The sequence below is a fragment of the Fundulus heteroclitus genome, chromosome 6 (assembly GCF_011125445.2).
Source record: "Fundulus heteroclitus isolate FHET01 chromosome 6, MU-UCD_Fhet_4.1, whole genome shotgun sequence".
Lineage (NCBI taxonomy): Eukaryota > Metazoa > Chordata > Actinopteri > Cyprinodontiformes > Fundulidae > Fundulus > Fundulus heteroclitus.
The window spans coordinates 26,668,828-26,693,278 of record NC_046366.1 but is presented as its reverse complement, the minus strand read 5'-3'; the positions used below and the strand labels follow the sequence as shown (position 1 = coordinate 26,693,278).

General features: G+C 38.8%; 1 protein-coding gene across 3 annotated transcripts in view; it reads left to right on the top strand.

Annotated features, from left to right (window-relative positions):
* The window catches only part of LOC105930991 (netrin-G1), a 100,436-nt gene that overhangs the window by 54,723 nt on the left and 21,262 nt on the right, over nucleotides 1–24,451 (top strand). For all 3 annotated transcript variants that reach the window (XM_036138452.1, XM_021319969.2, XM_012869462.3), the window contains exon 4: nucleotides 23,343–23,515. In XM_036138452.1, the coding sequence (XP_035994345.1) occupies nucleotides 23,343–23,515 (173 nt within the window). The remainder of the gene's footprint in view (nucleotides 1–23,342; nucleotides 23,516–24,451) is intronic.

Here is a 24,451-nt window from a genome sequence, read left to right as displayed (position 1 = left end):
TAATGATATACTAAAGCGACTTGAGTAAATACCATCTTTTAATTGTGATGTTCTTACTAAAATTTCTGTAGCTCGCTGATCTACAATTTTCTACGCTGTCATAAATCACCCCGTATTATTGGGCCATAAGTGTTTTTTATTATTTTATTTTAAATTTCTATTTTAAGAAAAAACAGGAGGGGGGAAAAAGAATACAACTGGGGATTTCCACTTTTTTGATGTCTGTGTAGGAAGTCGGTGAGTGTTGGGTCTGCCTGTGCTATTGATTTCTGGTGTTATTTCACATCAGTAGAAAACCAAAAACCTTGAACCATGCAGTCTGTCACACCGTTCACATCCCCCTTCATTGTTCCTCAATTATTGATCAGATGTCGGCTTGTTAATTAAGACATGACCGCTGCCGGGTAGTTGTGCGGTCAGTGCTGCACATCTGCAGGGCTGCAGCAGGGCCTGGGAATAAGAGGCAGTTAATCTATAAGTGCTAATGTGCTATTTATCTCGCCCCACCCCAATGTCATTTTTCTCTTCTTTTTTTTTTTACAAACCTGTCTTTCCTTTTTTCTCTCTTCTACTTTGTCTTTTGCTTGGTATTTAGAACTTGTGTTACCATAACCCAGTAAAATAAAAACTATAAAGAGCGATCAATATTACTCCTTTTGTTAAAATATAACCCAAAGAGAATAGCAAACATCTAAATTTTAACTCAGGTAAAGAAAAATAGGAATAAGATATAAGAAAACTTTTAGTACAAATTTTTAAACGTAGCTTCCTTGTGCAAAATTTAGTTGGTTTTGAGGATTGGTACTTCATGTGATTTTAATTACACCTCAGTCTCACGCTACCCTTCCAACGCTTTAACAAAATATTGGATTTGTTTTATGCAAATATAAAGGATTCATACATTTCTAAACAGATACCTCCTCTAGGTAAATCAGATCACAAGCTTGTGTTTCTCTGCTCGGAGTATAAGCCCCTTGTTCAGAGGTGAGGACTGTGAAGAGATGGTCACAGGAGGCAGAAGAAGCCCTGCAGAGTTGTTTTGTGGCTCCAGACTGGGATGCACTGTGCCAGCCAAATGGAAATGACTTCAATGCCATGACAGAGTGTGTGACCAACTATAACTACATAAACTTCTGTGTGGATAACGCCATCCCCACCAAAACAATGAGACATTTCCCCAATAACAAACCCTGGATCAGCAAAAAAGTGCCTTCAGGAAGGGAGATGGGAAATTACTAGGGAGTATACAGAGGCAATTTAGTCAAGATAAGAACCAGCGAGGACCATACAAGAGATGTGTGGTCAGGGATGAAGAAGATAACAGGCTTCAAGCAGAAGGGGGATTTGGACATATGGAAGTCTGGATGGAGCCAATGAACTGAACAGATGCAATAGGTTCAGTTCAAGAACAAGTTAAGCTCCTCTCAGGAACACTGGAAATTAGGCATCCTTCTCTCCTTTGACCCAAAGCTTGTCAAACCCCTAATGTTTTGTCTTCCACCGCGACCATGGACAAATCCGCCTTTACATGTTTCTCTTCAACCAAATCCAAAGACGCTGATGCTCCCTTAGGCCTTCCCCTTCCACCTGTATGTCTCTAGATGTCAGGCGAAGAGACAGCTAGAGAGACAGAACAGGAATGGCGTCAGCCCTAGAGTCCTGAAGACCTCTGCAGACCAGCTATGTGGGATTGTGAAGCACCATTTCAACCTTAGCCTGACCCAGGAGAAGGTTCTGATGTTGTAGAAGACCTCCTGCACTGTTCCAGTACTAAAGAAAACTCACCCATCAGTCCTCACTGACAATAGATCTGTTGGTCTGACATCCTACATCATGAAGGTCTTAAAAAGGTCTGTTGATTTACATTAGTAAGCATGCAAGCAACTATCAGGAGCCCTTGCAATTTGCTTATCACTGTGGAGTTAGAGTTGGTGATAATAAATCCACTGTCATCTGGACAAGGCAGGTAGCGCTATGAGGATCATGTTCTTTGATTCCTCAAGTGCATTTAACACAGTTAAGCCTGATTTGCCTTGTCAGAAACTCTAGGAAATTCTAGTAGAGACTTCAACAATCACCTGGATCAAAGACTACTTGAGAGACCACAGTTTGTGAGACTCAAGGGTCACGTGTCTAACCAGGTTGTCTGCAGCACAGGAGCACCACAGGGGACTGAACTCTGATCAATCCTTTTCACTCTGTACACCTCAAACTTCTAATAGCAGACAGACTCGTGTCATCTGCAGTAACACTCAGATGACTCTGCAGTTCTGGGGTGTATCAAAGATGCACAAGAAGCGCCGTAAATGGAGTTGATGGACCATTTTATGACATGGTGTGGAAACAATCATCTCATATTGAATGTGCAGTAGAAACCAGTTTATTTGAACTTCTGATGCTTTGTCTGTCATTAAATCAGTTAGACACACAACACACACTGTTTGCCTGTGCCGATTCTCAGTTATCCGGGTCATCGCAACAGAAAACAGACTTAAATCGGAGGCAACCAGACTTTCGCTCAGTTCTTTCTGAAAACGTTTCGACACCTATCCAGGAGTCTTTAACAATCTAGAATGCATTGCAGTGTAAACAACATGGCAACTTCCGTGTGACAATATTTTATTTAAATTTATAAAAAATAAACAGATTACAGTATTTTTACTGTATTGTTTTTATATATAAAATAGATATTTCTCATATAAAGTCTATTGTTATAGCTAATCGTGGATCCATTTAAGGATGTTTTTTCCCCTGTTGACGTACTACACTCAGATGTTTAACAGAAGCTGAACATAAAGACCAAAATAGTAATTTCATCCTGAATTTCCCTCTTTGGTATACATGAGAATTTTCAAATTCAAAGGTAACTTTAAGCATTTGAAATGGTTTAAATTAGTGTTTGATACATTTTACCTGTGTTTTTGTGCTTCCAACATTCCCCTCAGGCCTTAAACTTTGACTTGATGGCATTCCCAATATCCTGTTAGTACCACATTGCAGATTCCAGTTCAATGTTGCACTTTTAAAGAAGACCTAAATTTGTACACAGCTCCTCCAGAGAATTTGCATGACTCCCGAACAACCTGACACAGCCACACACAGAGTATCTAGATGCTGATGCTGATATTTACATATTCACAGGATGTACTGTGGAATTGCATAAAACCCTGCACAATGACATTCAGCACATCTCCTGTGTTATGTGCTTGAGCATTTATTCCCCTTACTTTAACTACTGACATTTATATAACCTTCTATCTGGAGGCGATACACTCCATGCTGTCTTTACAGGTCTTCCTGATTCTGCCTTGTTAGTATATAATCTAAGACAGAATGCAGCAAGAGGATACCAATCAATATTCCTCCTAAGTGTTTGATGGAAATTTTGTTTATTCTTAGCTGAGTTTCATTCCCACACTTAAGCTTCGGACATTTTGAGAAGAATTGTGGTTTAACCTTGCCTTGTAAATTAATGCAAATGCACAAGTCCGATTATTTAGGGCCTATGATACAATAATGCATCTCTAACAACCTAATAATATTCTATAAAAAATGACAGTCTGAACAGACACAAGGGAGGAGTGCAGCAGAGTACATGTGCAGTGATTATATGGTATGCAAATACTATATAACGTGACATCATCTGAGTTGTCCGCATTGCCTTCACATTAATTACTAGGAGGGACACCTCACTTTAAGTAAGTGGCTGTCGACTCAAACCGACTAAAGTTAATTCTGAGCCAGGGAAAATGCTGGATTGTCTGGGTTCTGCTTTCTGATTACAAAAACAGTAAAGCAAAGAGTAAGATTTACCTGAAAAGTACGAGATGATGTACTTCCAGTTGACTTCTTAAGAAATAAATATGAAAATGAAAAAGTCTTTTTAACAGTTCTTTGAAACGTAAATAGTCACAAGAGCCAGTTTCCACAAATCTGATCTCCAGCATTACAGGTTTTTAGTACCTTTCAGTGTTATTCATTAAACTCTTGCATCAAATGATGTGTTAGTTGACTTGGAACATGTATCTACTTGTTATTTCTGAAATTAGTTGATGCAGATATTTGTGGCAACTTGGATTCTTTACTTTGCTTTAAAAAAGATATGAAAAAGCATTTTTTTATTCATTTATTCTTCAGGAATAAAGTGTTTTTTACCAACAAGTTGGTGCAAAATTTGAGAAAACACCGTTAAACACCTGGTAAATGCTTGGATTTGACTTGCAAATGCTGGAATACTTATCTTTCTTTCTTTCTTTCTTTGTGATGCTTTTGATGAAAACATTGTTTACTATCACTCATGCAATGGTGCTTAATTCTCAGATACAGAAAAACATTAGTCGCAGATTTTGGCACCATTGACAAGTAGTTATGGGCTGGCTTCCATGGTATAACCGTGAGCAGAAAAAAACCCAAGTTGTAACAGCTTTAAACAGTAGAAACAGCACAACAGACTTTTTTTTTCCAGTTTTGAAACTGTTACATTTTTAAACCTTGTTATTGCCTGATACTGCAATAAGGTCACTGGACAAATCTAATCACAGTGTTTTGTTGGAAACACTGGTACCCTTTTTAAGAGACATTTGTTCCACTTCAATTTGAGTCATTTTTTTTTACGCTTAATTTGTTTCTCTTCAACACCAAAACCCCGTGTTCTGCAGTCTAATTATGTTTAAACATGTAAAAAGTCTTAAGAAAAAACTCAAAGTCATAGTAAAAGGAAATTAAACCCTCTTTCAGTGTTGGGTGTTTTTGAGCTCAAAAACACCCAACACTGAAACAGGGTTTAATTTCCTTTTACCATTATTTGTCCTTCATGAGGTTCTAAAATGATGTTAAAATAACCTCAAATGCACAAAGGATTCCATCATGTCGTCATTTACCAAACCATGAGTCAACCAAAGTGGGAAAATTGTTTGTGCAAAATTGAGCACCACTTGAATAATTTTTTTAATTCTTTTTACTTATCTTCTAATCTAATTATGTTTTAGTATTTGCTGTGTTGGTGAAGCACTTTGTTATTATTACTTGTGAAAGGTACTTCATGAATAAAATGTACGTTCCTACTCATGACCCAATTGTGTGTAAAACCCACCTTGAAATGGAATAACGTGAAGTTTTAATGCTGGGTTTTGCCAACCGTGGTGCTATGAGTTTTTACCAAAAATAACTACTTAGGTTTAGTCAATCCAAAGGATTTTGTTCCAGAAGTCCTTTTGTTCTTTTTGGTGCAGCTTTGCATACCTAAGTCTCATTGCCATACATGTATTCTATGTAGAATGAGAGGCTTTCTCCCCACAACCATTCCAAACAGCCCATTTGTTTCAGTCTGTTTTAATTTGTCTTGTGAATTATTTAGGGCCTATGATACAATAATGCATCTCTAACAACCTAATAATAGCATACCATAGTTTCCACTTGTAAATAATCGTTTTACACAGCAAAATGATAAAGTTCATATTATTTGGATATGACTTTACACCTGCTGCTCAAAGGTCATTGTAGATGCGTTTCCTGTCTGTCGTTGATAAAACACTGTGAACCAACACCAGCAGAGGACATAACTCCTCAAATCAACATGGTCTCTGGGCCTTTCCACTCTTCTTCCTGAGTCCAGAACCTTGGTTTCCAAATAAAATTCAAAATGTACTTTCATCTGAAAAGGGGGATTTCGACCACCGAGAAACCCCCCAGTCATTGTGTTTTTTCTTAGCCCAGGTAAAACGCTTCTGGCATTGTATCTGATTCAGGAGTGGCTTAACAGAAAGAATGTGACAGTTGCAGCCATGTCCTGGATACATCTGTGTGTTGTTTGAAACAGGAGCTATGTTTACATGGGCAAAGTTCCTTGAACAGATTGAAAAGCGTTCAGAATGAAAAAGAAAAAAAAAAGTTGAATGTATCGTTTATATGGGCACATAGTCAATTAATCTTATCATGACATGCATTCACATGCACCAGACTTAATTCAGAATAGAATTACTCTGAAATGCACAGAATTGTCAAATGTCCCTAAAAAAAACACAGAAGTTGTACTTTCATCTGTAATAGAAAAGAAAAAAGGAAAAAAATGGGGCAGTGTGTCCCTTTTGTCTTCTGAGCTCTGAGACTGGACTTATGACCATCAAAATGTTTGATTATTTTGAGCTCTTTTATAGTTTGTAATAAAAACGTTGTACTTTTGCTGCACCGATATAGCGTCTAGCCGCTAATGGCGGAAATACATCACTTTGACATAGGGTACACATGGGCAGTCAGGGTAGTTTGCACCAACCCGAATGACAGGACAAGTGTTTAGATGGACACTGTTCACATTAATGATCGGCATAAACCACGTATTGCATTCCGATTGAGCTAAAGTCCGATCACAATATTCTGATTGGCCTGTTTACATTACCCATTTTTATTCTGATCAGTTCTTTGTTCAGATTACTTACGTCCATGTAACCATAAATACTGACTTCAGCTGCAGTGTTAAGCCTTGTGAATCCCTTTCGGACTCTTGAATTGGGGTTTTTGACAACCCTCTTAAGGCTGCAACTATCCCAATTGTGCACCTTCTACCAAACCTTTACCTTCCACTCAACTACCATTAGTATACATGGCTAGAGCACTTTGTATAGAGCCAGCTTCTTTAGCTATATTTTGGTTTCTTACACCTCCAATGGTGTCAGTGGCTCTGCTGAAAAACTGTCAAGTCCGGAGTCTTGATTGCGTAGGCCGTAACATTTCTGTGTTAAAAATTTATTATTTTTTTGTGTAATATTACTTAAGTAATATTGTAATTTTCTGCTAAACTGAGTTTTTGATTCTCATGAGCTATAAGCCATATCATCCAAAGAAAAAGAAATAAATGCTTAAAACGTACAAGTACGTGTGTAATTAACCTATATGAAAGTTTTAATTTAAACCTTGTAACTTTTCAAATTTTAATTTTACTAACACACCTATGTATTTAAATGATCAAGATTTGATTTCAATATTTAGGACCTGGTGAAGACCAGATAGTTTTTATTATGTTTTATATTGCACAATAACATAACATTTTCATTGGGTGCTCTTTCGTTTTATTAAGACCAAAATTGTTTGGCAAATGTACAGTAACAATATAGTTAACAATGGCTTAAAAACATGTATTAAAAGCTGTGCGAACTGTGCAGGTTAATAGGTTTTAGGTGGGTTTAAATTCTTTACGCAAATGGTAATTTTGCTTTAAAGGAGATAGCTACAAGTTTAACTTACTCCGTCCAGTAGGTGGCGCATTCGTGCTCGCCCGCCCTTATTCCAACCTTCAACTGCACTGTTTGCAACCCGCTGCCAGGTCCGGTAGCATTAGCATTAGCATAATAGTTAGCATTAGCAACCATTTAACTTTCCTTTCCAGAAGGAAAGTGGCAAAATCCGCATAGCTTCTAAGCTCCTTTGCTTCCCTAAGTTGGCACCAACGCCCCAAAGCTTGACCGATGTTCACCCTCGTTTTGCTTTCATGTCGACGCTGGCATCGTAACCAGACGTAAAAACATATATATTTTGGACCCGTCAAAATTTATAAAAACTAGGGCTGTCAAAATGACGCGTTAATTTTGATTAATTAATTTTTAAAAAAAATTAACGGATTAAAAAAAATAACGCAGATTAATCAATGTCGTATGGGTTTTCAATAGGTGAGGCACGCCCCCCCTGGGGGGCGCCAAAGAGTCACAGGGGAGGCGCATGAAGACAGGGAAGAAGACAGTGCTGCCGTTTAACTATGTAGCGATATTCGTGCCTTTTGTTTGAGCGGGCAGGAACCAATCCAAGCGCGCAGCGAAACAACTCTCAACGCTCAAAACCGGTCTGGCACGGTCTGAAAAACTCTTCTCAACCCACTGTCCTCGCGGTGAGTTCCATCTCTGCTCGCGCGCGCGTACCTGCTCGTTTCACGCTCAACACCAGCTGTGCACACGCTCGGCCGGTTAAAGCCAATCACAGACAGTTTTTTTTTTCCCCATCCAATCAGAGTATGTCTTGCAAATACTGCATTCAGATGAACTAAATCAAAATGCTGCAGCCTTTGGCAGAAATTATTATTTAAAGAGCACTTTAACACGAGGTAAAACAAAGTGCCAAACATCAGAAATACATCAGATAAGAGATAACAACTAATAAAATGCTTGTTTGTTAAAATATATTTAGTTTTCAGTAAATACTTTTATTCTGCACCACTCTAGATGTTCTGTGGATGTATTAATTTTGAAAAATGTATCAAGTTGTAGCTATTACCTTTTAAAAGTTGTTTAAATATTCTGGAACAAATCTTAATTTAAAACTGAGTATTTCTTTTACAATTTTTAAATGTTCAAGTATTGTACAGTTTTGTTTTGTTTTTTAAATTGAAGTTAATTATTTTATGAACTGCAGGGTTGACATCTGAGTTTTTTTTTTTTCGTCTTTAAAATCCAATGAACTAAGAAATATATCTGATATAAATATTAAATATGAGGAGTAGCACACGGTTTCTCTCTTCTCTTCCCTGCTGGACTTGCCCTTTACATCGCTACTGAAGGAAAACACAAACTGTACACACACATACAGCTCTTTGGCTCTTATTCAGGTTCTCACGTGCAGCACGCACATAGACTCCCAATCCACTAAGCCCGTGCCCTATGAACCATGACAGCTGTAGCCAGCATGATTGACAGAGTTTCAAAGTCAGGTTCAAGTGCAGGTTCACACAACTCCAGTGTTGCTTTGCTTCCACCATAAGGTTTCTCTGCAGCTCCTCCGTCATCTGATCACTTTTCTTCCACCAGATGTCTGTCACATGCTGCGATGTTTTCTGCCAGTCATCTCCCAGTCTCCAGTGTTTAATTAGTGCTCATTAAGGGCTGGGCTTTCTTTGTAAATAATATATGGGTGCCACAGAAAATACCCCAACATAAGCTGTTGCTGGAGAGGAATCACCCATGAATAGTATAATCATCAAATAGTTTGTTGGCTACAGTTGTTCTGTGATCAAGGTTTTCTCAAAGTGAAGCAGACAAGCTTGTTGGGGCTTGTTAACTGTTAGTGCTGTATGTCCCTGCACCGGCTTACAAGGGTGTTTACTTGCTAATGAAGTGACAAAGTTTTTCCTGTCACGTTACAAAATTGAAATAGTTTCCTTGCAGTTTGTGTTTTCGTTCTGTCAGCTAAAGAATGTGACTTTGGGCACGATTGCATTCGGAAAACCTCTGAATTTCATCTCAATATACTATTTCTCCCTCTTACTGATTTCTCCAGGGCTTCCATCTCTTCCCGGCTGCTTACATCACCTCCCAAATAATACAGCCCTCCACCGCGAGCGCTAGGGTGGGATTATGGTTTTAGACATTGGAATACTGTACGACTACATCAATGCACCACTCAATAATAGCTCCCGTCATTGAAACAAGTCACAGGCTTTCGAGGGCAGGGCCCCTGAGCTATGCAAATTTAGATTTCATTTTGCTGTGGTGGAAAATTGGAGCGGAGGGAATTAACTTGTGATCCATTCCTAATATTTCTTGAATAATTTGGGGAGCTCTGGCGGGGCTACTTTATATGTCGATGGGGGACACAAACAATTTGTTTGATATTGCGTTACACCACCAAGGATGATAAAATTGGTCACAACACGGAGCGACAAAAACAAACCTAATCGGACTCTTCAATTTCACGGTAACAGACCCCGCTGTAATGAGGTGACTCTCCCTTCTCGTCTCAACACCATCTGCAATGTTAAAGGAGGCAATGCAACAAGGAGCTGTCAAGCTTTTTGCGGATGTTGGGTTTATGTCTATCCTAAATGTATATCTTTGAAGGTGAAAACATCAAACAGGCACTAAAAGCAACAAAAAAGAACACAGTGGCTTACGAAAGTAGTGAAAGTACCTTTAACATTTCTGTATTACATCCCATTACTACTATGAACTTCAGTGTAAATAATAGAGATTTTATGTGACAGACTAATATAAACTGTGATGTGAAAGGAAAAGGATGCACGGCCGTCATATTTATTTTGAACATATTATTTTGAAATGTTTTGGATGCACTTTATTCAGCTTACCAGCTTCCATGTCCCTCGTAAAGAAAGACAATTGGCAATTGTGCTGCTGCTGCCGCCACCTTGTTTCTCCATAGGGATGGGGTTTTCACCATGGCATCCCATGTTAGTTTCTCACGGCATGGCTTTTGGTAAACTACAAACAGAAACTCTTATAGCATAAGCTTCTTTTTTACAGTCTTCCACGGGTGATATTTGCAGCATTTTAAACTGGTGCAGATACTTTTGGAAGGCACTTTATCTAACTTTATAGGAAGTTTCCGCAATAAAGGTAATTAGGCAAATTATATCTATTGATTTCTATATAAGCATTTTCATGTTTGCAAGCCTATTTCTAGGTAATATCAACTATCAAACAGCAAGCTTTAATGAGGTTTGCAGCAAGAATAAGAAATAGGACATTTAGGTGTTAGTAAACTGAATGTAAATGCAGCTCACTCTGGATTAGTCCAGGATAAGATGGAGACTTTAACATGATTGGAGCAGCGTGTTGGAACGCAGGTTTGGGGCACAGGTTCTTTTAAGATTCAGAGATGTGCAGATTCTTATTAGCCAAAAGTAAGACCTAAGCCAATAAATACTGAACCTAGTGGTTTACTGGTGAGTTATCATCAATTTTAGGTCATAAGCAGTGAGCTGCAAACCAAACCCATCGTACAATTTATGAAGACATTTTGACAAGATCGGAAAAACTGCTCATTGTTTCTCCTTTGCTAACTAATCATAAGCATTAAATGAATCAAATCCGATTCTTATTGTCTCCATTCATTTGTTGTGAACAGAAATGAGAGAAACCGCCGATCATTAACATTCCATCAGCTGTGAGTTGTGGTTGCCATGATGGGGATTGGTGCATTGTGTTTGACACCGGCTGAAAAAATGAAAAAACTGTGTTCCAACAAAAACAATGAATGACTGCTATTCCTAAATGTAACAATCCTGTAATAATGAGCCGCACATTACATTTAAAATAAATCAGTATGAGATTTCTGCTTCTGGAGTACAAAATGTGAACATAAAAGCTAGAAAGCAGAGTAACATTTTGGGATTTTGCGACAGTCCATCTTAAACATGTGCTGGTTATCAATATTGCATCATACCAAGGCTGCAAAAATTAGGAATACAGCTAAAATGTTCAGTAAAACCATGCAGCTTAAAGTCCCTTCAATTAGATGCTGGAGAGGGTGCCATGGTGGCCAATGTTTTCGCTGACTGTATGAAGCATAAAATAATACATGAATGGATATACATTGTTTTGCAAAAAGAGGAAAGCATGGTTGAATTAGTACAAATTTGCATGTACTGAACTGAGCTCTCCAACTGTTAAGTGTTCAATCAGAGAGACAACATGTGGAGGAAGCACTTTAGCATAGACATGAGGGAAAAAGTCTAAACAGTTTCTGTCCAGGGTGTGAAGAACGTCCCTTCTCCTGACCCTTACCTGTATAAATCCTGGATGGAGGACTGAGGATCTTCTCTGCAGACCTAATTGTTCATTGTAGTTGGACCTATCCTCTTTCGCGGATTAACCAAACTACACAGTGAAGAACAAACACATGACAGACTGAATAATGGTGACCAGCGGGTCCTGTGGAAGGTCTTTGCTGGGCACATGTCTATGTGTGAGGACCATCTCGGGTCCAGAGAAAGGGTGGTTCCCTGGAACTAGAATTAATCCACATGGCTAGGAGAGGAAGGAGGTCTCCCATCCTCGCCACTTTCTTGAGCAGTTTCAGCTCCAGGTTGTTCTGACCACACCCTCCAGCTGACCCACATCCTGTTTATATCTGGACTTGTCACCATCCTGGATCAGACCATTAACATTTGTGCCATCTGCAAACTTCAGGTGTTTCACAGATGGGTCTCCTGAGGTGAAGTCATTTCTGTACGAAGGGAAGAGGAGTGGGAAGAGAACACATCCCTGAGGGGCGCCAGTGCTGATGGTTGTGCCTGGTGAAAGCAGTTACGTTATGTTTTTGGTTTTCTTTTAAATTTCTGCCAATACTGTGGTCCAGTGAAAAAGTAGTGTTATTACTCAAGGTTATCAGAGCATGTGAATCTCATACTTCCCATTTTTCATTGTCGTCTATGCCAGAACAAGGTGCCGTCCTGCCAGATGGATAATTTTTTGGCAATGTGTGTAAGTCTGTTGTTACAAAAAAAAAAAATGCAGGTAAAAAGAAAATACAGGTGTATATCCAAATATACACCTGTAGGTGTTTCATCTTTGATCACTTTGTTAGATAAAAGGCATGCCAATTAATCATGCAAATGAGCTATTTTTGGTGTTTTGTTGTTTACCATACTGGAACTGGTCAGCTGTCATTGTTCATGCATTTTGTAATGAAGGATCAATGAGGCATTATAGATTGAGAAAAATCCATTGAGAAATTTTATGACATGATGATGAAGATATTTTTCCATGTATGGATAGAATGTTTTCCTAATAAAAGTATAAATATAAAGACAACTCAAGTAAATTCAAAAGTCTGTTTTTATATCTTGATTTAATTTATTATGGGAAAAATGTATCCAAATAAACCTTGAAAAAAATAAAAAATAATAAATCACTCCATGTGCCAACATTGGCACTGAAACCTACCCTAAAAAACTCAATATGGAGGATGTAGACCACTCTTCTCATCCGCCTGCAGAATATTTTCCCAAAGGTTTCCCAAAGGGTTTCTGTGATATTTTAGCCTTGTTATCGCATGGGCTCTGTCAATGGGATTTCTGGATTGTTTAGACAGTAACCAGTGATTGGGTTAGTAATAATTAACACTCCAAAAAATGAGGTGAATCACATTTATCAATGATATCACAAGGATGATGATTTTTTTTTTTTTTACACAAAGAGCTAGTTTGATTTAGATAGCTTTTTGTCGCTTAATTAAATAAATATAATTGAAAACTCCACTTTTTGTTTACTTTGGTTGTCTTTGGCCATTTTTTTGATGATCTGCATCATATAAGCTAAACTTAAAACGAAAAAAAGAACAGAAGGGTGCAATTTTTTAGAGCACTGTAATTACATTATCAAAACATTTACCATAAGCAAGAGTTGATGTTAACGATGGACCCCTAAAAGATGTTCTCTGAACTTTTAACATATTATGTAATTACTTGGATATTACCATTGGAAAACAAATAGTAAATGGTGAAACAAGCTGGCTCACGATTTTAGCAGTTGTTCAAAAACACCTGAAACAGATTTTGTTGCCGCTAATGCTTTCATGTACAACTTTTTTTCCCCTCTTTTTGAAACAAAAACATCAAACAGACTCTGTTTCCCAGTAGGAGTTGGCAGGCTACTCTAGTTTGCCCAAGGTAACACACTGATACTCTAAAACTTACAGCAAGGTCAAAGTACTGCTCACCAACCTTGATCTCTTCATATCTTTCAAAGCAATCGCTGCTTAGCATATCCGCCTCTGCCGAGTGTCTTGTAGAGAAAAGTTTGAGTAAAACTCAGTATGTATTTATTCAGCAAGGAGGTGCATTACAAGTTCTGACCATGGGTGACTTGTTCTAGGGAGCAGGTGAGATACGGACCTGAGGGAGGCTGGTTCGCTCATTCTTATCAGTCAGAGAGGCGGCCATGGGTTGAATAGCTAGAGAAAAAAAAAGTTCCATGTAAAAATAGGCATATTTTTACATAAGAAAGTGTCTCCATAAATATTGCAGGCTTGAGACAAAACGTTTGAGACAACATATTTTTACTAAAACTATGTAATTTTATGTCTTTTTAAAAAATTACTTACCACGCTGTTTTTTTATATAACTCCATAAGGAATTAGGCAAAAAATTAGGCACTTTGTCATCATGTAAGATTCCCTCTGAGGAAGCTTAGACACATAATTCTTCCTTAAAAGAATAATGAATTTACAGCAAATCTTTCCAAACGAGGTGAAGACTCCAAGCTGAATTCAGACAAAAATTCAACATGCTCACACTGAATACGGTACGGATACGGTTCCGGTGCCGCAACGAAACCAAATAATTAAAAAGCAATGTGTACAGTCACATCAGCCTTGTGCGGTTGTGGGTCTGGTCACCAAAGCCGTGCGTCCCCCAGATCGAGTTCCTTAATTTTACAAGCCAAACAGGAAACGTCGGGCGCTAGACAGGATAAAGTGAATTTCAAAATAAAATCACCCCACCAATTTACGTTAACTTCACTAGTAAAAACAAAACGGCAACACAGAAACATGTGGAAACAGGGGAGCTTTTGGAGGATGAAATAGGAAATGTATAAGCACAGAAAACAGGTTTTGGCCCCAAAGAAATTAAAATTATAAGCGTTTTTTAATAATTTATGATGGACAGCAACAGAAAGCACTGTGTGAACTGCTGTTGTCATGAGCACCGTTTCCGCAGCCGCAGCTGGCCGCTGTTTCCCTAGGAGCAGTGTGAGTGGGGGTGTGCAGCAAACTGGACGTGGATCAGGACTGTAACTTGCACCGTAGTCATTATGAGCCTTGGCTAAGTCAAGTTAACTGAAGTAGGAATATATAGAAAGTCTAGACGGTCAAATTACAATGAGAATAGTTGCAGTTTGATTCTTCAAACTGTCTAGGTATTATCCGCATCTATCAACTCAATGTTGACATAGGATCTCTTGGTGCTTCCATTGTTTTTCTGACATTACTGTACAGTGGCTCTTTCTATGTAAATGCATCCTGGGCTAGCCCCTGCTTCTACATCGAGCATCCACTTTTTGAGGAATTCACCAAACAGATTAAAGGTTTAGTAAATCAAAACTGTGTGTCAAAGGGTAAAAAACAATTTCTTAGCCATTGAATACATTTGTTGTGTACTTGGAGCCTGTAGGAATGCAAAAAAACATTAATTTAGTCTCTCCGGGTTCTGTGTAGATATCTTTAGATTCTGTTTGGGTCATATTCTTCTCTACTCTCCATTACATTTTTTGAACAATGATGTCACAGTATTTGCTGTGGAACTGCTAAACAAGGTCATGGACTCCAAGCACACCAATTTTGCCATTTTTATTTTGACTGCAATTTTGTAGTCTAAGCTGAAGGCTGGCAAAGCTACAGGTGGATAAGTCAAAATGTTTGGTTGTTGGGTGTATGAACCCAGACACCATCCCCCAGCATCCTATAAAAATGGCCGAATGGGGTGGTCTGTGGCCTTGAAGGGGGCGGGGTGTGAAGTGCTTAATTTGCATTTAAAGAGACCACACCAAAACGGGTTGCTTTCAGATGCACCTCAGAACAAGGTAAGAGGGGCTGTGGGGCAACAATAACAAGGAATTCAGACCAAAGCGTTGCATTTTTATAGATCACATCTGAATGATTTAAATGTGACAAGGAAGGATTTAGAAGTATGTTTTGTCCCCTTTAAAAAAATATGAACCACGTAGACTAATTCAGTCCTGGTTTGACACATGTGATTTATGATTTTCAAGCTCATTTCAGTTTAACCCACTAAGCCAATGGTTTTTAACCCAGGACACATACTGGTTAAAGCAAAGAGATTTAGAAAATCTACATGTATATCTTTATTATATTCAACTGGATTTTCACATCTTTAATTATCTAATGATTAAACAACACATTTATCTGGCTAAGTTATCTGCCGTTTATGTTGTTTAATCTTTTTGTTATGTATTGCCCAGTGCTTCTGACTTTATTGTTTTTAAATGCAACACTGGCCAAATTTATAATCACAATTGTGACAACGAACAGTTTGATTTAGTCATTTTTATTTGCGTTATTAACAGCATTAGTGTCCAGTATAATTACAAGAAGCCAAGACTTTCAATTAAAAACAGTCTACATATTTCTGGTAGATCAACATAAAGTTTTACCTGGATATACGCACAAAAAAGTTTACCTGAACTGCCAGCTCTCTATTTAGCTTGTTCTGTATTTTATTTAATTTTTTTTGGTAATGTCTTAAATCAGGGAGGTTATAATCTTTCACAAGGACGAAAGGCTGTGTTTGCTCTGGGAGCCATTAAACACACTGCTAAGTAGCTAACAGCCAGCTGGTAGGCGGCAGAAGACAAAGGACACCTCTGCTGTCGTCTTCACAATATCTTCTCAAACTCGAAGCAAATGTCACCTCAGTTGTCTAAATAAATTTGTCCGGTTTTACATCTGTAGCTCTAAAACTAAAACTTGCTGGCTACAAATTGGAATAATAAAATCAAGTCGCATTGCGTCTTAATTTTCCATGAGTTGATCACACAATAAAAAATTAGATCAAGCATCATATTTCTCTTCAGTTTGCTCTAAGAAGTTCATTTTAATCAAATCAGCTGAGGGAAACTATTTTTTCTTTTTATTGTATATGCATTTAAACCATTATATAATTGCATATATTCAATTAGCAACAGATCACTATAACTTGTAAAAAAAAAAAAATTCCTACCTCTTGAGCTTTGCTGCTCAGTACACAACCTAAAACATTTATAAGTTTTACCAGGACTGTGTGATAGACCTCACAAGCGTAACTATGAACGAAATTATGCATATTGTTCTGTTTTTCCTGAAAAGTGGGGCCCTTTTTTCGTATCTCTGAATCGATGCTTTGTTGAACCCCCGCTCACTACACCTATAGCTGCAAATCTTTTGGGACCATCTCTACCGTCTTTCTGCCTCCTTTGCCCATTAGTTTTTGTGAAATAGCTCAAACACAATCGGATGGGATGGAGAGCATCTGTGAACAGCAATTTTCAAGTCTCGCTTCAGATTCTTAATTAGATCTATGGACCTTGACTCAGCAGTTCTGACACATGAATATACTTTGTGCCACTGAAGCTCCGGCTGTATATGTTTTGGGTCACCGTCATCCTGGGAGGTAAACCTTCACCACCGTCTCAAATATTTTGCAGCCTTCAACAGATTTTCTTCCAGCATTGTCCTGCACATAACTATATCCATCTACCCATCAACTCCAACCAGCTTTCCCGTTGCGTTTGAAGATAAGCCTCCCTTATAGCACGAGGCTAGCACTGCCATGTTTCAAAATTGGATGGTGTGTTCAGGAGGATGTGCAGTGTTATACTAAGGCTGGGTAGTGAATTCGGTACTTTTATAGGTACCGACCGAATCCCGATTCACATAAAATCAAATGGTACCATGTTACGGTACCTAAGCACCGGTACCTAAAAATCACTGTGACACTGAGGGAGAGGAAGAGTGGATGATTTTCCATGCCGAACATGAACACAGCATTGCACGCACAAGAGCGTAAGTAGCCACTGGTCCAGTAAACAAAGTAAGCCTGGCTGATAGAAAGCGGTCGAAACTATTGCTCCACTTTTCAAAATGTGACACAGATTATGGTCGCTGCAATTGTGACGCGAAGTGTAAGGCCAGTGGCAGGAATACTTGGAAGCACCTGGTCACTGCTGTCAATTTAGCGAATTTCTCGCTATGTTTAGAGACTTTTCAGAGCCGCCTTTTTGAAGAAAAAAAAAGAGCGAAAGATCTAGCGACTTTCTTCTGTTATTGGTGACTTCCTGTAAATGCCCTAATCGTTCTGCAGTTATTGCTGCGAGTGCTGCTGTGAGCCTCTTCCCACAAATGCTGTCTAACTCGCCTGTAGTCAGAGCAAAGTGAGCAGAGAGGAGAGCCTCGCTGTGTTCCCTCATTGCAAATGTTTCCCACCCTAAATTACAAAGAAACATATAATGTTTTTAATTTTTTTTCCCACGGGAACTGTTGCACTAAAACAATTCCCTGAATTGTATTCACACACAGCTTTAAACCCTTGTTCACCTCATTATAGTTTAGTCTTATGTGCTGTAGATTCAAGCAATGTAATTTAAAACGGTTCATTTGTAGATACAAACAAGTTTATACATTGAGAAATAAATATGTTAAATTGAAAAGTTTTTATTAATAAACTAACATTTATTACTACATAAACACATAAAAGTACAGAAAATAGGTACCGTTAAGTACCGGTACTGATCCATAGGTACCGGGTACCAGTACCATATCGGTTCAAATGTGAAAGGTTCCCATCACTAGTTAATACACACCACACAACACTTTTTGCATTTAGGTCAAAATGGAGAAGCTTGCTCAGAGCATCTTTCTTCACAAGTCTGCTGTGTCCCTCAAGTGGCTTGTAGCAAACTGTAAACAGAACTTCTTGTGACTTTCACTCAGCAGAGGTTTTCTTCTTGCCCCTTTTGTCATAAAAGGAAACTTTGCAGCAAACATATTGTTAATTGTCCTGACAATCGATTCCCCACTTGAGCTGTAGATCGTCTTCCCTCCTCAAAAGTTGTCTTGGTTTCTTCTCGTTTTAAATGTTAGTTTTTTATTCAAAGATAAAACCAACATTTAGCATCATGCTTGTACTACATAGATGTACATTACTTTTGTGTTGTTTTACCTCATAAAATCACAGTAAAACACATTGATGTGAAAAGTTTAAGGAGTACAAATACTATGCAGTCCTTTATGCCACAGTATCACTACAACCTATTGTCATAAACTACATTTAATTTGTGGCAGTCAAACAAATTAAGCTTTTATTTATTTTTTAAATAAAAGCTTTGTAAACCAACACCATAAGCACCATTATTTGCCTAACAGAACACATGTTCTGACCTTATTCAAAACAGGCAGTTTCAGGAGGATTTAGATGATCACTGGAGTCAGGATAGTGGATAACAGTAATAGTGGTCACCTTTAATGTTATTAAAATGTGTCTTTGCAATAGCAACTTTTCAAAAAACAGGCTGTACCTAGGCTGGAAAAGGCAGGGGATCTCTCCCCTCTTGTGACCAATACCAGCAGGTACAGAAAAGTTCTTCGATTTCAATATGACAATGCCGGCGGCAAAAGCATTGCATCCCAGAGCTCCCCTGAGTCCACATCCTCTCCTCTATCAGCCTGCCGGTTGGGCCTGATGATCCAGATTTTGCTGGTTTTTAATTAAGTGGAAGGTCAAATCTCATCGCTCTTGACTTCAGGGAGTCGCTGCTGTATGCATGGCAGAGGAGCTACACCCAGTCATTAATTTTATGGAGCGGGGACTTTAATTGATTAAAAAGTTGAGGACAATGGGGAATTTGGGGGGAAAAAAGAGTATTTTGTTGGTGTGAGGACATGGGCTGCTTATGAATCTTATCAATTGTGGCTCTTGATTTTCCTCTTTTGAAAGATATTTGTATAGTTTTTTTTATTGTCAAGTGCATGATCTTAGGTTAAATCAATTTTATCCTTCTTCTCGTGTTCAACCTTAAATGTCTATTTTGCCCCTGTGTGGTTACACAGTTTCAAACTTCTCTATTCAGCAAACACAAATTAAAACAGGGAATTGTTACATTGTCTCTCTTTGTATTTGGGAAAACCGGATGCGAGTGTTCATGACCCTTTACTCTAATTGCTCTAAATGTTATTTCTGAGAGCATAAGTGAACAAAAGACATTCTAAAGACCAAGGATCAGACAAGAGTAGGTGGATCATAAAGCAGAGTTAGTGGATCATCTGACTGAGCGCTGTTTAATCCATCAGCTTAAATTGAAAGAGTTTGGCACAACTGCAAACCTACCAAGGCACGACCATCACCCTAAACGGATCGGCTGCTCAAGGAATATTAATTCAGAGAAGCAGTAAAGAGGGCAAATATAACTCTAGAAGAGCTACAGAGATTCACAGCTCAGGTGGAAAAATGTTGTCAGGACGACTATTAGTCCTAAACTCTTCATCCGGCCTTTATGCTAGATTATTGAGAAGAAAGCTATTGTTGAAAAAAATCTATAACAAGTCCTATTTGCAGTCTTCTGCAAACCATGTAGGGAAGACAGCGGCTGCATGGAAGAAAGGTGCTCTGATTAGATAAAGATCGTTTTGGTTCAAATGTATGAAATGCTATATGTGACAGAAAACGTTAACTCTAAATCACCCTGAACAGAAAAAAAAAACAGCTCCACCCATGGTAGTGGTGGGTGCATCATGCTGGGAGGATGGCTTTCTTTGGAGGAGACAGGGAAGCTGGTCAAAGCTGATGGGATGATGGACAAGGCTAAATCCAGGGGTCAAAATCAAGTTCAGAATCTCTGGCTGGATTTGAAAATGGCGGTTCACCTAAACTGGCAGACAGTGCAGGACTTTCCATCCAATTTGACTGATCTTGAGCTGTTTGGTAAAGAACATTTCAGTCTCTAGGTGTCCAAAGCTGGCAGAGACGTGCTTCAACAAAAGGTATTTCTACAAAGAATTGACTTATTGGGACTGAATACAAATGTCCAGCAAACTTTCTAGAATTTGATGTCTAAAAGCACCATTGATTTTTCTTCCACGTAACAATTTTGCTGTACTTTGTTCATCACATGAAAATTAAATAATACAGTGATTATTGAAATTCCAGGCAAAAAAAAATAAGTCATTTCAAACAAATTCTGAGAGGATAAAAAAAAAAATCACATATCTTTTTTAACACAATCTACCACCATACACTGCCCATTCGTTCTCTTTAAGTATACAACAGCACATTTAGTCAATCAGCCCCGCAGTGGCTTTTGCTTACAGCAGCAGTGTCCAACGTTTTGGCCCCATGGGGCATAATCATCAAGCTGAAAGTACTCAGGGGACATTATTTTTTTTCCAATTAAAAATTGGGATTTTTTTAATATGAGGCTGCACAGTGGCACAGTTGGCAGCACTGTTGCCTTGCAGCAAGAAGGCCTGGTTCGACCTGGGGTCGTTCTGCATGGAACTTGCATGTTCTCCCTGTGTGGGTTCTCAGGCTGCTTCCCACAGTTAAAAAAAAGTGACTGCTAGGTTAATTGGTTGCTCTAAATTGCCCTTAGGTGTGTGTGTGTGTGCGTGCTCGGTTGTTTGCCTTTAAGCCCCTGTGTTTCTCTGTGAAGGACTGATGAGGGTGCACCCTGCCTCTCACTCACTGACCACTGTTCAATCAACTTGTTGAGTGAGTAAAAATTAATTGGATGCTAGTGGCCTTTCTTACTTTGACATTAAAATAAAAGCAAATAAAAGTAACTAGTAAAAGAAAAATACTTTGTGCTGTACATACCATTTTCCATTAAAGGTTATATAAATCAATTAAATTCTCGTTTAAAAAATTTGGACACCATGTGCAGAGGCCATAGTCCTCAATCCCCTTGTCCTAGGTTCGATTTTATGTCTTGGTCTATTTGCTGCATGTCTTCCCCTTCTTTTCCACCCTATTTGTTGTAAAGAATGGACAATAGTGCAAAACAAATCTTTAAAAAAATACAAAATTGGACACCCCTTACTTATAGTATCTATTTTTCATTTTTATGCCCACAGGTAGATGCTAAAATGTAGCATCCATGGTGGTATGGGCCTCTGAGGTTGGTTTGAGTCTCTTTTTAGTTGAAATAAATAGCAAAGATAATCCAGGGATGAAACAGGGCATCCAGTGATCTTTTGGACAGTTGAGATGACCCTCTGGAGTGCTTTCTTCTCCGCTGCTTCACAGCTGGCAATGCAAACACAGATGCATTTGTTAATGACAAGAATCTGGAGAACAAAGGAAGTATTGTCCAGAGGATCACACAAAATAAAAGCTCATTGAACGAATCAAAAGATATCAACTCCCTGAAGCAGCCCTGAGACTACATTGGAGCACTATTTGTTAAAAACAAAAATGGGGAATTTGATTAGGGCCATTGGTGAATGAAACCGTGTCATACAACAGAATAATCAGAAGAAGCTTACTGAATTAAACGGAGATTTAGTAAAATAAAATATTTTTATGAAGGTCACTTATTTATATTTCATATCATTAAGGACAAAACGTCATCCGTGATAAACATTCCCATCCATGTCAGAGAATTTCAGCAATTTTAAAACTTTTTTTAAAACCTCGGTATACCTCAATACCTCTAACCAGTATAAACCATGCATAGGTTTGACGTAGCGCACCGGGTAGCTCCAACTGGAGAATATTTCCAAAGTTATTTGAATTTTAAAGAGATACCAGCCTCGGCGCCTGTAGTCTGCTACCTTATTTCTCCACTAACAAGGCTGGTCTATTTTTTGCGGGGCTTATTTTCTGTTACATACAGGTGAAGTGAAGACGGCGTATTTGAGATTTCCTTCCTTCTGCTGTTATCTGTACCTAACCATGAATTGTGTGTCCGGCTACATCCTTGTTATCCATTAACAAAGAGGGATACCACAGTGAGGCCAGGAAGTCAATTAGAATGGATACATTTCTGTCTCGTGTTCACAGGCAGTTGTTGGCAAAGAACAAAAAAAAATCCCCTCATCGAGCTAAAACGGGAAGAGTCTTCCCTCGGAAGCACTTTGTAAAAACAAACATGGGCTCGATGTGAAACCGTGAGCTGCCAGAACCTCCCGGGAGGTCTACAGTGTCAGATCCACTTCATGCTCTCCTCCCATCTGATTCACTCTCCTCCCACCTCACAAGAAGCCGAGGTCACAAGTTGTAACCTTTTACCCGACTGGGAGTAACAGCAAACACACAGTGCTATATTTAGACTAGATATCTGCAATATGAACTGTAATATTTCTCATTACAACAAGCGCAGCCTTTTTTTTTTTTTTTGCTTCTCATGGAGCTCTTCAGTGGGAGTGAACACTAGTCACGCTGGAGAAAAGGTTATATTTTGAGCCTGTGCAATTTACTCTCTGCTCATTCTGACGGTTGGAGTCATTCAAAATGAAACTGCAGCTAACTTGTTTTTACCTAAGCTCGAAAGCGCCGTCCTCTCGCTCGGCCAAAACGATGCGGAGAACTGTCAGGCCTTTCTCTTCTCCTGTCAGCAGCGTCTGTCAGCTCTGCTGCTTTTCAGTCTAATAAACCGGCTTCACCATCAGAGCTTCCAGGCTAAAGGCTGTCTTCACCACACAATACAACTTTAAAGATAAGGAAACAAAGAGAATTCCCAGGACGCAGCGCTTCTTTTCTATCATCTTTCTAACAGGCCGCGTTTTAAGCTCAATTAGTGAATCTAACAGAGCGTCTTTCATTTAGCTCTCACAGTGGCAAAAGTGACCTTATTCTCAGTGCTGTTCTTTCTGCAGGGGCGCCGACAAATGAAGCCTTGTTTTCTTTTTCTTTTTTTTTGTGAGGCGAGTATAATGAAGCTTTGAGGAGGCGTGATCCAAGTCAGAGAGCCCGCCAGGATTTCAATTTACCCCTGTCAAAAAAATTTGAAAGGCACAAATAAAAATTGCCGCGAGGGCCAACGCTGTATATTCCCCGCAGAAGGTATTGATTCAGTGGATGCAGCTCAATGCCTATTCAAGTGTCTGTCTTTTGTTGCCTTTTTTCTTTGTCTCAGGTGCAAGTGCAACCTGCATGCCAACAGCTGTGTGTTCGACAAGGGGAAGCTGGGCTGTGAGTGTGAGCACAACACCACAGGGCCGGACTGCAGCCGCTGCAAGAGGCACTACCACGGCAGAGCCTGGAGTGTGGGCTCCTACCTCCCGATACCCAAAGGAACTGCCAATATATGTAAGTAAAAAAATTTAAATCTGCCTTCTGTAGATTAATAACTTTTAAGGCAGCTATTTTACTGGCTGAAAACACACAGTCCTGCTCTCTGTTTACTGCTTCCACTAATATCTGACAGTGCGATATTATCTAACCAATAAACTTTTTTGTGGACATAAGGCAAAGTTGCTTAAGAGATCCCAAGCCACATCATACTTATTATTACTGTAACCAGACACTTTTAGGAGCTGTAGAAAAGACATAACGACGAGTCCGCCGTTTGTCATTGAATCAGACTAAACGTTCTGAACAGAATAATGAGACAATTTTATTTGGGAATGTTTTATTACGTTCTTCAAATTCAGAAGTTTGCATTCACTGAGGTTACTGTTGCTTTAAATAATTTAGCCGAGAGGATCGTGGTCATGGCACTACAAGCTTTTATTGGGTTAAATCACACCATTTCAGTTAATTGGATGCACATCTATGGGTATTGTTTAGGTCAAAATACTGCTTCATTGTGTGACATATGGAAAAAATAAAAAAAAATAAGGCCAGACATCAGAACAAGCGCAAGTCTGGTCCATACTTGGTACAATTTCCAGATGCCTGAAGTTGGCCTAATATTCTGTCCAAAGTGTTTTATGCAGTATAATTACCACATGAATTTCCACCTATCCTATTGCATAAGAAATAGATGGTCATGCGCACACGTCCTGTGGTCCAAAATGTGCTCCAGAACAAAAACAAAAATCCACAGGAAGATCTTGGCTGAAGTTAAGGAGACAGTCAAAATCCACAGTCAAATGAGTCCTGTCTAACATTTGCTGAAAAGAAAACTCAGTAATGAAGAAAAAAGAATATAGAATATTTATTTATTTGTCACTGCGGCGTAATTTCTCTTTAAGCCATTGCTGCAAAAATAATTTACAACCCTACATTACAGTTAGCAAAAAC